Here is a 13,600-nt window from a genome sequence, read left to right as displayed (position 1 = left end):
TAGTGGCTGGTTTGCAAATCTAACAGGAAACTTATCATTATTCACCAAACATATTGGTGATTTAATGTATTTTTTATCGTTAAATCCTGAACTAAATCCCACTTTTCACTCTGATAACTTATTTTGCAATGTGCTTCACACAAGCACACACACACACACACACACACACACACACACGCACACACACACACACACACATTTGAACTGGAACTTCAGCAGGAACCAGTCCCAAATTCCACTTGTTGTCAGTACCGGTGACTTACATGTTCTCAACCAAAATCTGACAGACTGAGTCACTGGTGCACCCTTTCCTGTATGCTAAAGTTGCCTCTCCACTTTTGTTATCCTGTTCTTAATTATTCTCATAAGTCTTCTTCTCCTTCTTCTTCTACTTCTTCAGAATGTTATTCTTTTCTCCTCTACGACTTGCAACAGCAGAATAAGTAATATCAGGAGTTTGTTGAGAGAAAATGTCTGCTAAAATAAAGTGAATACTGAGCTAACATTCATCCTGTTACCAAGACACAACTCTGAATAAATGCTAATGTTGCATTATATATTTTGGATGTGTAAATGGCGTAAGTCCCTTATTTGTGCAAACACATCCACATGCACTTGTTTTATTGTTTTGACAGCTTGATGTGCTGACAACACTTGAAAAGAACTACCTACTGCATGTTTAGAACTGAAAATTGTTAGAAATAGACTTTTTGGTGCTGTTCTGAATAAAAAGCAATTATGTGCAAAAAAGAAGCGATAGATGACATACAGCAGGCCTGACCCTGCTCCTGTTAGTTGTTTGGTAGGGACCTCTAGTGGCTGTAATAATAATGACAGCAACAAAGGAGAGAATCAGATGATATAGTGATAAAAGTGGCCTGAAAGATCACTTTAGGGAGGAGGTCAGGGTGGGTCGCTGAATGAAACAAACTCAAGATGTACTTACAGGAAACCAAGGGTTTGTGTATCATGTGAAAGAAATACTTTTCTAGAGAATAAAGGAGGACTGCTACAAATCATCCTGATCTGGTTGTTCACACATGCACCTCACAGCAGGAGACATTCCTGGTTGGACTAGAGAGAGGGGGGGGGGGGTCTCCTGAGGTAAAACATGACTCAAAAAGAATGACGCAGAAGTGGCAGAGGAAGTAACAGAGTCTGCCATGCAACGCAATGCGATCAATCATGAGAATTATGCCTTTATATCAATGCTATGTGTAGTTTACAGAATCATAATATCAAAAAAGAGTGGAGAAGAACATACTGGTGAACAGAAAACCTTGTAGCAGTTAAATTACATTCACAGAATTCAAACAGGTTGCGTGCATATATCTAAGGAGTTAATTAGTGGGGAATAAAATCCTAATGTTTTTATAGTTTTACACAACATAGGGCGGTTCCTCTGATCGATTTCATTTCATTCACTTGAAGAGGGAGACAGCAGAATTTTTTTTTCCAATGTACCCCTTTCCTGCTCAAATTGTATTAACTAATTAATTAAATCCTAAAATCAGTTATATTCCTGTCCATTATGTGTAGTCTAAATATGTCTTTCTTCACTTTCATCATTGCAGACAGTGGTTTAATAAGCCGTCCTGTGAAGTAAAAAGCTCAATACATAAAATGTCTATGTGATTGCATTCGCTTTAGAGTGAATCCCTGTATGCAGAGCTATCTCCATGCTGAGTATTTATAACCCACTGCACATGAAAATGATCTTCACTTGAGAGACCATCTGCAAATACCATGGAGGGCACTGTAACGTTCCCAATATAACCTCAGAGCACGACCAGCTGAGGGGTTCGGTCAGCAGCCTCAGTCTGAGCTGCAGGGAGAAGTGACAAGTAAACATTCTGCTCTCTGTATTGCATTTGCTTTACATGTTGGGATGGAAACCATGATGAAAGGAGAAGATTCCGAGGAAGTAGAGATTGATTTGGAGGACTCTAGTGACCCTGATGAATTTGATAACGGGGATGAACCTCAGACGCTGTGGAGGGCACCTCCTGCGATGGAGGAAGAAGAAAACATACACACGTCTGCACTTGTGGAAATCAGTGACACCAAGCCTCTGATAAATGTCAGAGACCCCCGAGGTATCAATGACTGCCTCAAGGTATTACCTTCTGCAGTGGATCATTTGTGTGTTTTTGTCACATGGCATGCAGAACAAAAAAAGGCTTTTTGCGCTGCCCTCCAGTGGATTTCATCTAAATCCAAACTGAAGCATGACTACATAACTTTTTCTCTGTGTCTCCAGGTGACGTTTGAGGATGTGATTGCTGAGCCGGTGACGGTACGCAGTGGGGACAGAGTGTGGATCTGGAGTAATGCCCTGTTTGAGGTGTCCAGGGTTTGGATCTATAGGATTGTCACGGTGCTTCTGGCCATTCCTGTGTCGATCATCTCTGGACTGCTCTTTGCCATCTTCAGCTGCTTCCACATTTGGTAGGTTTAGATCATGCTTCTCTTCAATACTGAAGGTTCTGTGTGAGATCAGGGGAACTTTTGCTAGAAAAGGAATGCTATATTCATAAGCATGACTGTATAATCAACCCAAAAAATGTGTACATTTTAATTACCTTACTAATTATGCAGAGGGAGCCTGCTTGTAAAGGTAGTCCTTGATGCAACACCAACATTTTTCTACAGTAGACAACCACAAAACTGTCTCGAGAGAATGGCCTTTTATCTGAGTTTTAAACCACAATAGGTGTCAATTGTGTGTTACTCATTGCTCCAGAGGGAACAACATGAAACTGTTCTTATCTCATTTATTAACAAACATTTATAGTAGGCCTATTTTTAAGTTCCCCATCTTTTTCCACCTCCAACCAACCAACATTAGGGGGGGTGCATGAATGTTTGTTGCTCACATCCCTAACAAGAAACAACCATACAAGCTTCCCTCTGAGGCTGATTTTTGGCTCAATGGTGCTTTGAAACACATGTTTACAAAGGACAATGCTTAATCACTAATATTAAACTGTGTTTCATTGTACCACTCAAGTTTTTGATCAGTTGAACCAAAGACATCTTTGCATCTGGTTATAAACCAAACTATTGGACACATTGACATTTTACCTTGGGCATAATTGTTTACAAGATAACATTTTGGTAAAAAATTATCCGAATTTGGAATCCACCTTTCTACTATTTGCTTACCTTTGCCCCAGTTTTTAAAGTAAAAGGGATAGGAACAACCTGATCCAGAGAGATACTTTGAAAGATGACAAAATCCAAACAACAAGTGCTCTAAATTAAACTTTATATTACATACTTTATCTACAGGGTCGCCAAAATCCACACCAACTTACAGTAAAGATCTTCGCTGCTTTGAATTAAATATTGTGATATTAACAGATATTTGGTGAAATGTTTTATGTGGACTAAATCCTGATTTTCTTTGCCATCCCAATGCATAAGTCCTCTACTGTGTCACAATGCTGATTAAAAAATGGCAAAATGAAAAAACGAAACGTCTAAGGTAACCACAGCATCGTAATATTGTTTTGTGTGACCAATTAAAAAGTTTTCTAAGAACCTTTTCTTGAAAGCCCTTTGCTTTGATAAGGATAATCCTAACTCTTTTGATCAATGTTATCCAAATCTTACTCAAAAGTTTTTAACGACACCAAAATGGAGGTTAAAAAAAAGACAACCTGCTGGTGGCGCTGCTACAAGAAGTTCCCACGCAGGCCATCTGATGATTTTCTGGTGTGTTTTTTTTCTAGAAAGGAGTAATGTTTGTGTTTGTTTCAATGACAGGATGGTTAGTCCTTGTATCCAGTGTCTCTCTGTTGGCACACGATGGCTGCAGAGTCTTTGGAGTATTGTGCTGGGCATCATCGTGCTTCCTTTCTGCAAGAGCGCTGGGAAATGCTGTGCAGGTTTCAGCGTTCACCTGGCCAAGGAATGAGACACTTATACATACAGACTAGGTGTGTAATGTGGACTGAGCCCCAGTGGACAAGTGTTTTTTATCTTTCACTTTTTATACAAGAACATAATTTTATACCTAAAAGAAAATCAGTTTAGATATCAAATAATAATTTTAATAATAACCAGAAATTCGATCACTTTAGGGACAAAAAAGAGTCAGCCTTTTGAGAAATTGGGGACTCAAGGGTAACTTAAAAATGAAAATAATGAAAGTGACCCATTTTGTGAAGCAAACTATAGAATATTATATATATTTTTATTAGGAATTTGTGGATGTTCCAGAATCATTTTTTTTTATTTTTTAAAGAAAATTAAATTTGGGTCTTTATGTCTGTGTTTGGTTTATATATTCAGTTACATTTCATCACAGCAGTAAGAATTTTAAGCTTGAACAACATGAAATGAGCAACATAGGACCTATAATTTTTCTATCATAGAAGTATCTGATTTCAAACTTATGAATACTTTGTTCTGTTAAAAGTGAAATGTATTATTATGAAGTGTATTATATTGGATCAATTCTTAAGGGAAAAAATGGCATTTAAGTCAAGGTTGTATGTGTTTATCTCTTTGAAATCATATTAGCTCTGAACATAATGATCCTGTTGAAGCTCAGTGGGAGGCAAGGGGTTACAGACAATGATAAAGTAGACATGTGCATAATGTAACTCATTGGGTTTCCTTTTAAGACGCATAATTGTGATTGAAAAAGGACTATTGCTTCGTATGTTAAACTATATAATTCCCTTAATATTTTTTATTTATGTAGCTAAAGTTTTGGGTATGTTTTTGAACTGAATACTTGAGTGTCATTTGAATGTAATTTTCAGGATGTGGATGGAAGATAATAAAACATCCTACATGATAAACTGATTTAAGTCTCATTGACTGTTGTCATATCTAAAAACTGTGAATCTAACTGTGTACTCTATGTGTAGTGTCAGCAGTGCCCGCTGTATCTTAGTCAGTGTGAGGTAGTCATGGCTGCAGTTGCCTGCTGGCAATCCTTGAGTTCAGTTGTAGAATAACATTAAGGGGCATCTCATTTTATAAACTACCTTTCTCCTTCACTACCCCTCTGTGGCTCTGACTGCAGACACACATCTGCTGTCCTCTCGGCCTCTCTGGCTCCGTTGACACAGATTCAGCATACTCCATCAGTCAGAGAACAGCTTGTGTACATTTTACCAAAGCAGAAAGATGGACCTCAGCAACACCGACCCCAAGAATATAATATCAACAAGGTTGGTCCTGAAGGGGGATATAACCTTTTAATTATATATTTTTTTTTAAAAGAGTATAAATAAGTTTTTGATGCAACACTGGAGAGTAATGAAGCATACATGTGTCCAATGCCACCCAAAATCACTTACTGTTCATCATATACATCTCTGCTGGTTTTGTGAAGTGGCAGGGTTAGAGGAGCACAAGAAGCAAACGGATACAGAAAAAAAGATAAACCTAAATAATGAAATATGAAGTGAGTGCAATATAGATGTAATATATTTAACAGTGACATCTTATTTAACATTGTTTTGTTTTTGTCAATAAATACATATCCAAAATACAAATAACCATGTGTCACCGACTAATCTAAAGTGACTAACCATAAGCATAGGGAGAACATGCAAATCACACAGAACTGACCGCTGCCAGTTGGAGGAATCGTATTGTGGACCTACTTTCCAATGCTAATGACTGCACCACACTGCCACCCCTGGAGAAATCCACTTATAATTGCATTTCAATACATTAAATAATAACATTATAATACAGATAGCAACCGATAACATACTTTTTGCTTTGGCTAATCTGTATTGTAATATTACATGTAATACTGCCTGGAGTTAAACAAAAAAAATTAAGTGGAACCTGTTGAGAACTGTCCCTTTATAACCGAGCACATACTTTCTGCTTATACACACCCTCCCCGACCTCTACAAGATACAACAGTGAAGCTCAGATGTGTGAGATCAGCACTGTAAGGGCTGTACTCTGGCTTTATTGAGGGCTTAATACGGATTTCTAAATATTTCTGTTGGTTCATGTTACTTCATGGCCAAAACACACATTTAAGATCAGTGTCATCTGTGTTTGTTTGAATATATTTGAGCTTTTTCCTACCTGAATAATTACAACAATAAACTCCAGGCCTTTATTCTATGCTGACTTCTGCAAACTTTAAATGAGAAACAGTTTAAATACAATATAAGAGGTTTCATTTCATTACAACTTCGGTCTTACCTCCCACATTCCAAGAGAAACATTTAACGATCGGTGAATTATGTGTTTGTCTAATGACATATATTGCAACTGTATGAATGTGAGTTTCTGGCTCCATAAACAAGCTCCCTTTGAATATAGCTTTACCACGCTGTTTAGTTTGACAACTTGCCAGGCTATATAAAGTAAAGACAGTTTGAAAAAACACGCACTAAAGCCTATGCACATTATCTGATGTTGACACTAAAATTCTCCATATGTTGAGAACAACCAGATGGCACATTGCCTCAAATCATGCAGAGAAGAAACAGAGTAGAAAAATAAGATCTGTTGAAATCATCAGTTTGGCCACAGGAGGGGGCCATTACTCTAGTTTGACCCCAGCAGGATTAAATCTGTCTTTAAAGAACACAGAGCTCGCCATAGCACCATCCTGTAAAAAGAAGAGATGGAGTTGATGAAAAAAAATGTCATGTAGACACCGACGCAAGGAACTGTACTTCACATAGCACAAACACTGTTTGATGTGTAGCACAATTCTGCTGCAGAAAACATTGAAACCAGACTGCATGATGGGAAATGTATTCCCTGTTGATTTTGCATGTTTGACTTTTTTTTTTTTTTGAGTTGTTATAGTGGGGAAGTTTGGATTAAACGAAAGCAAATGGTGGATTTTATCTTTAATCATTTGTGCATATCAACATTTAACTAGTGATAAAGCACAATAGCATAAATATAACATGCTTAAGAGATGTTGCTTTAAGGCTCACAACAACTATTACAGTACGTGAATCAGTGCTCATTTGTATGGTGTGAAGATGCTTTTGTAATCTGCCAATCTCCTGCTTCTCTTCCTTCAATAATAAAAATCTCCTTATTCAGGGGAAACTGTGATAATATCTTATCTTTTAAGGTCAAATTAGGACAACAGCAAGATTCAAGACCAAAGCGGCAGCATAGCAACAACTCTGAAATATCTTGTTGTTGTATGCATAGAGAAAGACAATTGCAATTTTCACATGCCTCAGCCTACAATGCAAGAAATAATAATGTGTAGGACTCTGTTGTTCACAAAGTCAAAAAGGAAAATTGATATCTATCTGGTGTAAAAGCTTCAGTTTACATCATTTTTCATTCTCTACAAAAATACATTTTTCTCTTCCTTCTTGTTGTGGGCTTTATGTCTTTACGCTTGCACTGTCTGTTTAGCTGAATTCAAAAGCAATGCAGTGGCTGCCCCAGTGCTCCTGCAGAAGATTAAATGCCTGAATTGCAGGACTTGCATGATTGCCAGATTACTCCACTACCGGAAGCCTGGATGGCTTTCAGCTAGCTGGCACTTCAGTGTCCTGGTCCTCCCGTGCTGGTGGTGTGTGAGAGGCTCCGTTGGCTGCTCGTGTTCTTGATGACGAATGTGGAGCAGTTACTCTTGTGTGCGCACTGCCGATCACAGCTGCAGGAGGAGGGTGTGAGATACTGTCGACAGCAGCAGAAGAAGCATTGCTTCAGGTTGTGGAAGAGGTGACCAGCAAAGAACAAGTAGATCCACGGGTTACAGCAGCTGTTGAGGCTGGCCAGCAACATGGCAATGATGAAGGCCATGTCTAGGGAGAGGTACAAAGAACATATATGATAAAGGATATTGTCATTTTGATCCATCCATCCATCCCTGTAACATACTATAATTCCTGAGTCCAAAGTCAGTGTGTGTGCTATGTTTGGTCTTTAATGCTGAAATTGGAAGTGTGAAAACCATATTCCAAATCATGTTCGTGCAGGGCTCATTTTCTCTAGAAGGCTCAAATGTTGCTATTATGTCATACCACTGTATTCAAGGTTGCAGTGTATACATTTATCTGACAAATATTCATCAGTCACCATTCCTCAAATTATCAGGAACAGACAATGAAAAGTGAACATCTGGAGGAAGTATCTGGCCATATCTGAAGTTCAAACATCATATTTGATATCCCATTACATTACATATCATCTGATGTAAGCAGGGCACTTACTGTACTGGCTATAATGTTAGCTCTGTGTCCCCTCCCCAGCTGCCCTCCTCATCCTCAAACTAGGGTATCTCTAAGGGTATGTGATTGTTAACTGACTCCGACCAGGATGGGAGAAGACAACATTCTGACCTTAAGGCTTCGAAAGGTAAAGTAGTGGCTTTGTCCACTTCTTAAAAAACAATAATGTTTTCGACTAAAGTTCATATACAATGCCATGAACCAACATTAACGGTTCCCACTTGATTTATTTTTGTTGACTTTGGCGATCTCCTGTCTTCCTCCAGCACCACCATCAAGTTGACAATTTTGTGAGGGCGACAAAAATGTCATTAACTCCTTTCTCGAACTGAATGAACAAATACATCAGTGACAACTTTGAGCCTCTTTACTTTAATCTCCTTTTCAATTCAGAATTTCAGTTTATGACCAAGTACATGGAAACATTATAATGACTTTCCGATCAGCCACAGCTGCACTTTGTTTAGGCAGTTTTTTTTAGCACGTTAGCATGCTAATACACTGGCTCTTTAGAAAGGCTGTAGACTAAGTTAGAGGAAGATTGGGGCAGACTGTGTCACATCAAAACCACCTCTGGAGAGGTTTGGATTTTCCATTTCACACTGAAAGACCCTGTTCAAGCCAGCTGCACTTATATTACACATCACTTAAAGAAAATATATGAACTGCCACTCTGACGCACTTCAGACAACGGCAAAACATCTGGGATTAGAGCTGAAAAAACACAGCAGGGCTTATAGATACAAGACAAATAAGACTTATGGTTGCTTGACACAAACGTGATAAATGACATCAATTAAAAGAGGCATTCCTGAATGGAGGAATAGCGTATTTTGCCTTTCATTCGATTGATTAAGTTTCTAATCGTTAGAGGCACAGAGCACACTGAGGAAGCACAAAACAGTTGAAAGTGGAAGTGGAACATTTTTTTTCGTATCCTTAATGGAGTGAGAAAGATTTAGTGCAATATAAAAGAAAATGCTGACCTACTCTGTTCAAGGTGCTCTGACTCTCTATCGCTGCTTTGTTGTGAGAGGTGCACTGTGTCAAGCACAGCCCATCGAAATTATGAGACGTGTCCAAGAGATAAGTCAAACAGCCTGTCAATAGAGTTCTGCTGTGGGGAGCACAGTTCTCTTCAGGGAAAATACCACAAAATAAAATAACAGGCATCAAACCATTCTTTTCACCCTGATGCAGATCACTTTGACTTAACTGTGCATTCACTTTCTTGTGCTGCAAGAAACGTTAGAAAAACATGAATCTTGGCGGCTTTTATGTAAAACCATGATGTGCAGATATATGCAAAAAATGAGGACAGAGCTGTGTTGAAATCAAAAGTAGGACTTTGATGGTGCTGCCATCACATATATAATTAAGAATTCACACCCTGTCAGAGATTCACTTCACTGCCATTCGACAGACAGAAAGTTTTAAAGTGTGATAAGACCTAAGTTTAGACCCTGAAAGAGACTTGTGACTGGTTTCCCTGAGCAACAAGCAACTCATCTGAAAACTTAATTTGGAAGATAATAGATGCTGTGCATCCCCACTTCAAAGAGCACCTCAAACACACACTTTTTTCCAATCCAGGAAGTGCTCCATACTAACATTACTTCAAAGAGAATGCAATAACTGAGAGAGCTGAGCAGCATTTCAGTGAGATTTGAATTATCTTGACTTCCACACCGGGGTTTGAACAGAGGCTTTTCTCTGAACATCTTTCTTCGAAATGAGAAAGGGATTTATTTTTAATCAAACAGTGCAACTTTTTATGAAAGTGCTTCGAATTGCTCATGAAAACATATTGAGATAAGTCAAGTCGAGAACATATTTCTATATTCTGTCACTTAGTTTTCTCTCGAAGATATAAAGTATTCAAAAAAATATAGTATGTGCTACTTCTATAGTGAACTGGAATGACTGTCAGTAAGAATTTGTTTCTTATCACTTAGAGTAGCCATGTCATATAAATACACATTGTCCAAAAGAGAACCACATCTGTGAAAATATTGGATTTATTTAAAATTTAAAAAATTTAAGATTTTGCACATCTTTTTATATTTCAATTCATTTACCTTTATTTTATCTGGCAGTCCAATTCACATTTAAATGATCTTTTACAAGAGAGACCTGGCCAAGGTAGCAGCCAAACACAATCACAAACACATTATAAAACCATTATAACCAACATGGGAAAAACCCAAGTGGGCCTTAATGAAAAACGACCACATGCCTCTGCCACCACCTTCTTTAAGATGCTAGTCCATATGTTTAGTGATATCAGTGTGATTAATTTTAGCTCTGTTTGAAGATGTTTCCATGCCCATGGTGCATTATAAAAAAAAGGCAGACTTCCCCAGATCTGTCAGCGCTCTGGGTACTGTGAAGAGCAACAAATTAAAGATTGAGAAGAGTCTCACAATTCATAAGCTAAAATATACATAGTGGAATAAATCTGCTTTCCAAAAATGCCAATCAAAAGGTTTATGAATGCTAATACAGTAGATGGAGACAAGACAGTGACAAAGAGTCCAATTTTCATAGACGGAATGAATGTTAACTTCTAACAAACCATTTCTACACAAATAGTCTTCAAATCATGGCTTTTAAAGGATTTGCAAAACAGAATGCTAAAACGTAACAAATACTATTTACAAAGCTAAAAGGTAATAAGAAACAGCCTAATGGATGAATCCCTCCATCCCAACAATAAGGCTCTCCTGTTAAGACCATAGACTGTAAAAGTTATATATTGTTATACAGTCAACGGTTATGACGCACTCAGATCTGTAAACATAGCATGCATTCTTGCCTGTAATGTGTTTGTTTTCCCAATTTTGTGCAGAACTGCTTGGAAGAAGTCTCAAACAGGAAGACGATTAGCGTGGTTTCGTGACCCATTTAGAGTAAGTTATCTCTGAATCTCTTAATGCTGGGCAGTCATTTACTGTGGCTCCAATGACAACATTCAAAAGGTTATAGAGCACATCTGCTCCCTTGCTCTTTTCTCCCTCTGACTTTGATGTCCTGGTACAATTTACTCTATGCAACTTTCTCTGAGCTGATAAGCAGTGCAAATGACATTCCCATTCATCTGGGTTCACTCAGGGGAAGTCTGAAGTTAAACACCATTGTGTTGCCTTAAAACTGACGTGGATTACTTTGGTATTCCCAGAGATATTTATTGACTTACTTGTGTATCTGAGAAACTAAGGGCGCAAAGGGCTTACAGTTGCATCCTATGTAGGAGGCTAATAGTCCTCCAAGTGCACAGCCCGGGTTCAAGCATACGGCTCCTTTCCCACATGTCATTCCCCAATCTATCTCTCCCCTGTTTCCTACTCTATCCTACTGTCCTGTCAAATAAAGTCAAAAATCACAAAAAATACGTGTTTAAAAAAAGAAATAAAAAGAAATGTAGTGCTTACATTTCGTAATTCAATGTGTATTCATATTACAGGGTTTATAGACAATAAATGTTCATCTTGGCCAATAAGTGATGCCCTAATCACATGTCATTAATCATTTGTGTGATTTTGCTTTTACCTTCTCTTGGTGCAGCAGGATCCCATGCAGACCACATCTGGACAAAGAAGAAGGGAGTCCAGCACACAATGTATGCAAGGACTACCACAAATGTCATTTTCACAGTGCGGATCTTTGCCTTTGAAATAAGCCTCACGTTGCTCACACGAGAGAGAGGATGAGCACCTTTGGAGGGCCTCGGAGTCAGAGCCAGAAAGTGCTCCCTTCTGGTTTTTAAATTGAAGTTCTGCCATATTTTAAAGCATATCAAGCCATAGCAGATGCTTAAAATTGCCACTGGGATAATGTAAATGCTGAGACTCATCCATGTAATGTATGCTTTGGCACCCCACGGCTGTACAAAGTCCCCCCAGCAGTCATATACGCCGTGTCCGACCTCCTTTAATGAGAAGATGTACGCTTGAGGAGTGCTGAATATTAGGCTGAGCATCCAGGACCCGATCACACAGAAGCCATCCTTCCTCTTGTGCACCAAGCGGAGCGGCTGGCAGATCGCTAAACACCTGTCGATGGACATCAAGACGAGCATGTACGTGGATGCGAACATCCCCACGACCTGGAGGTATTTAACCAGCCTGCAGAGGAGATCCGGTCCGTAGAAGCGGAATGTGATATCCCAAATGAGTTGCGGTAACACCTGGAAGATTGCAACCACGAGATCCGCAATGCTAAGATGCTTCATAAAGTAAAACATCCGGGACTGGCTGTGTTTGGTGGCGTGGATAGCCCACAGGACGCACAGGTTACCGGTCAGAGCGAGCAGCAGCACCAACACCAGGACGGCAACTTCCACTTTAGCCACTTCTTCATTTCGTTTCAAAGGGTTCAGCGTGCTGTTTCCCAGGTGGCTGTCATTTACACGACTTGAGTTGATCCAGGAAACATTCTGCACCCAACTATTGTGCTCGCGTAAAAGCTCATCCATCGTGCGTAAAAGCGCCACTTTGGCGAAGGCAAGCAGTCACATCACACACACAAAAAAAGAAATCAGGACATCTACGTGAGTGTATTTGATTGAATTTCTAACGGCAGACTTCTGTTTTACGTCATCATCAGGTTTAGTTAGAATCCAAAAGTCAGCGGTCTCTGTCTGCAGAGAAACACAATTTAAAAGTTGTATTACGAACAAGTCAGAAGTACTATAATAATTAAAAATGAACAAATAATGTTAATTGTGTTGTATCACATAAATAAAACAAATTACTTAATTCTAAGCAAGCTTACCTTACACTGGAACCTCGTAGCAGCGCGGTCTTTATCACTCGAGCTCCGTGTCTGACCAGTGTCAGTCACCTCCTCCCTTTCTCTGATTTCCTCTGAAGGAAGCTGTCTTGAGTTTGAGCAGACTGCACTTTCCAAATCGTTTTTTCTCTCTTACCCTCCCTCGCTCTCCCTCTCTCTCTCCGTCTTCCTGCACATTAAGTTCGGCTTTTGACTTTGTGGAGTGCTTTGTGCTCTGTAAATGAAATATCTCTCCACGTGTTGATGAAGCTGTTTTGTATTGAGCAGTGAGTCAATGCTTAAAGAATCCACTGAATTTGAAGTGGTCCCTTATTTGATTGATTGATTGATTGATTCAATTTATTTCAGACACATCAAACATTTAAAAAATACAAAACAAAATGAAAAGCACGAAAATACAATAAACAAAAAACAATGTTCAAATTATTTCACAAAAAAAGAAAAAGAAAATTACATATATTCAATTGATATGCCTGAAAAGGAGTAGGAAGAAGTATAAAACTTATTTAATCCTACCCCTTTTCCACAGCTCAATAATTAATATTTATTAAATTAAATTACCTTCCTGTGTTCCTTATAATCTCTCTATATATACAATCTATCTATATACAATT

At 38.7% G+C, this 13,600-nt stretch overlaps 2 protein-coding genes across 2 annotated transcripts; one reads left to right on the top strand and one right to left on the bottom strand.

Moving 5' to 3' along the window:
- Positions 1–1,791: 1,791 nt before the first annotated feature.
- Positions 1,792–4,811, top strand: cav4a (caveolin 4a). The gene is made up of 3 exons (XM_061042987.1): positions 1,792–2,116; positions 2,261–2,448; positions 3,769–4,811. The coding sequence occupies exons 1-3, from the start codon at positions 1,889–1,891 to the stop codon at positions 3,917–3,919; spliced, it is 567 nt and encodes a 188-aa protein (XP_060898970.1). The 5' UTR covers positions 1,792–1,888; the 3' UTR covers positions 3,920–4,811.
- Positions 4,812–6,832: 2,021 nt separating this feature from the next.
- On the bottom strand, positions 6,833–13,074 carry oxtrb (oxytocin receptor b). Its single transcript, XM_061042985.1, has 3 exons — positions 12,969–13,074; positions 11,745–12,834; positions 6,833–7,769 (listed from the first exon to the last, which is right to left on the bottom strand). Exons 2-3 carry the CDS (start codon positions 12,667–12,669, stop codon positions 7,507–7,509), a joined length of 1,188 nt encoding a protein of 395 aa, XP_060898968.1. The 5' UTR covers positions 12,670–12,834; positions 12,969–13,074; the 3' UTR covers positions 6,833–7,506.
- Between the last annotated feature and the right edge of the window lie 526 nt (positions 13,075–13,600).

The sequence above is a fragment of the Labrus mixtus genome, chromosome 7 (genome assembly GCF_963584025.1).
Source record: "Labrus mixtus chromosome 7, fLabMix1.1, whole genome shotgun sequence".
Lineage (NCBI taxonomy): Eukaryota > Metazoa > Chordata > Actinopteri > Labriformes > Labridae > Labrus > Labrus mixtus.
This window is presented reverse-complemented; position numbering and strand designations above follow the sequence as displayed.

Excerpts from the sequence above, each read along its gene's own strand:
- oxtrb (XM_061042985.1), bottom strand. The coding sequence starts at position 12,669 with ATGGATGAGCTTTTACGCGAGCACAATAGTTGGGTGCAGAATGTTTCC. Across the intron at positions 7,770-11,744 it reads TCCTGCTGCACCAAGAGAAG|ACATGGCCTTCATCATTGCC; the intron begins GTAAAAGCAAAA and ends ACCTCTCCCTAG.
- cav4a (XM_061042987.1), top strand. The coding sequence starts at position 1,889 with ATGGAAACCATGATGAAAGGAGAAGATTCCGAGGAAGTAGAGATTGAT. Across the intron at positions 2,117-2,260 it reads GTATCAATGACTGCCTCAAG|GTGACGTTTGAGGATGTGAT; the intron begins GTATTACCTTCT and ends CTGTGTCTCCAG. Across the intron at positions 2,449-3,768 it reads TTCAGCTGCTTCCACATTTG|GATGGTTAGTCCTTGTATCC; the intron begins GTAGGTTTAGAT and ends TTTCAATGACAG.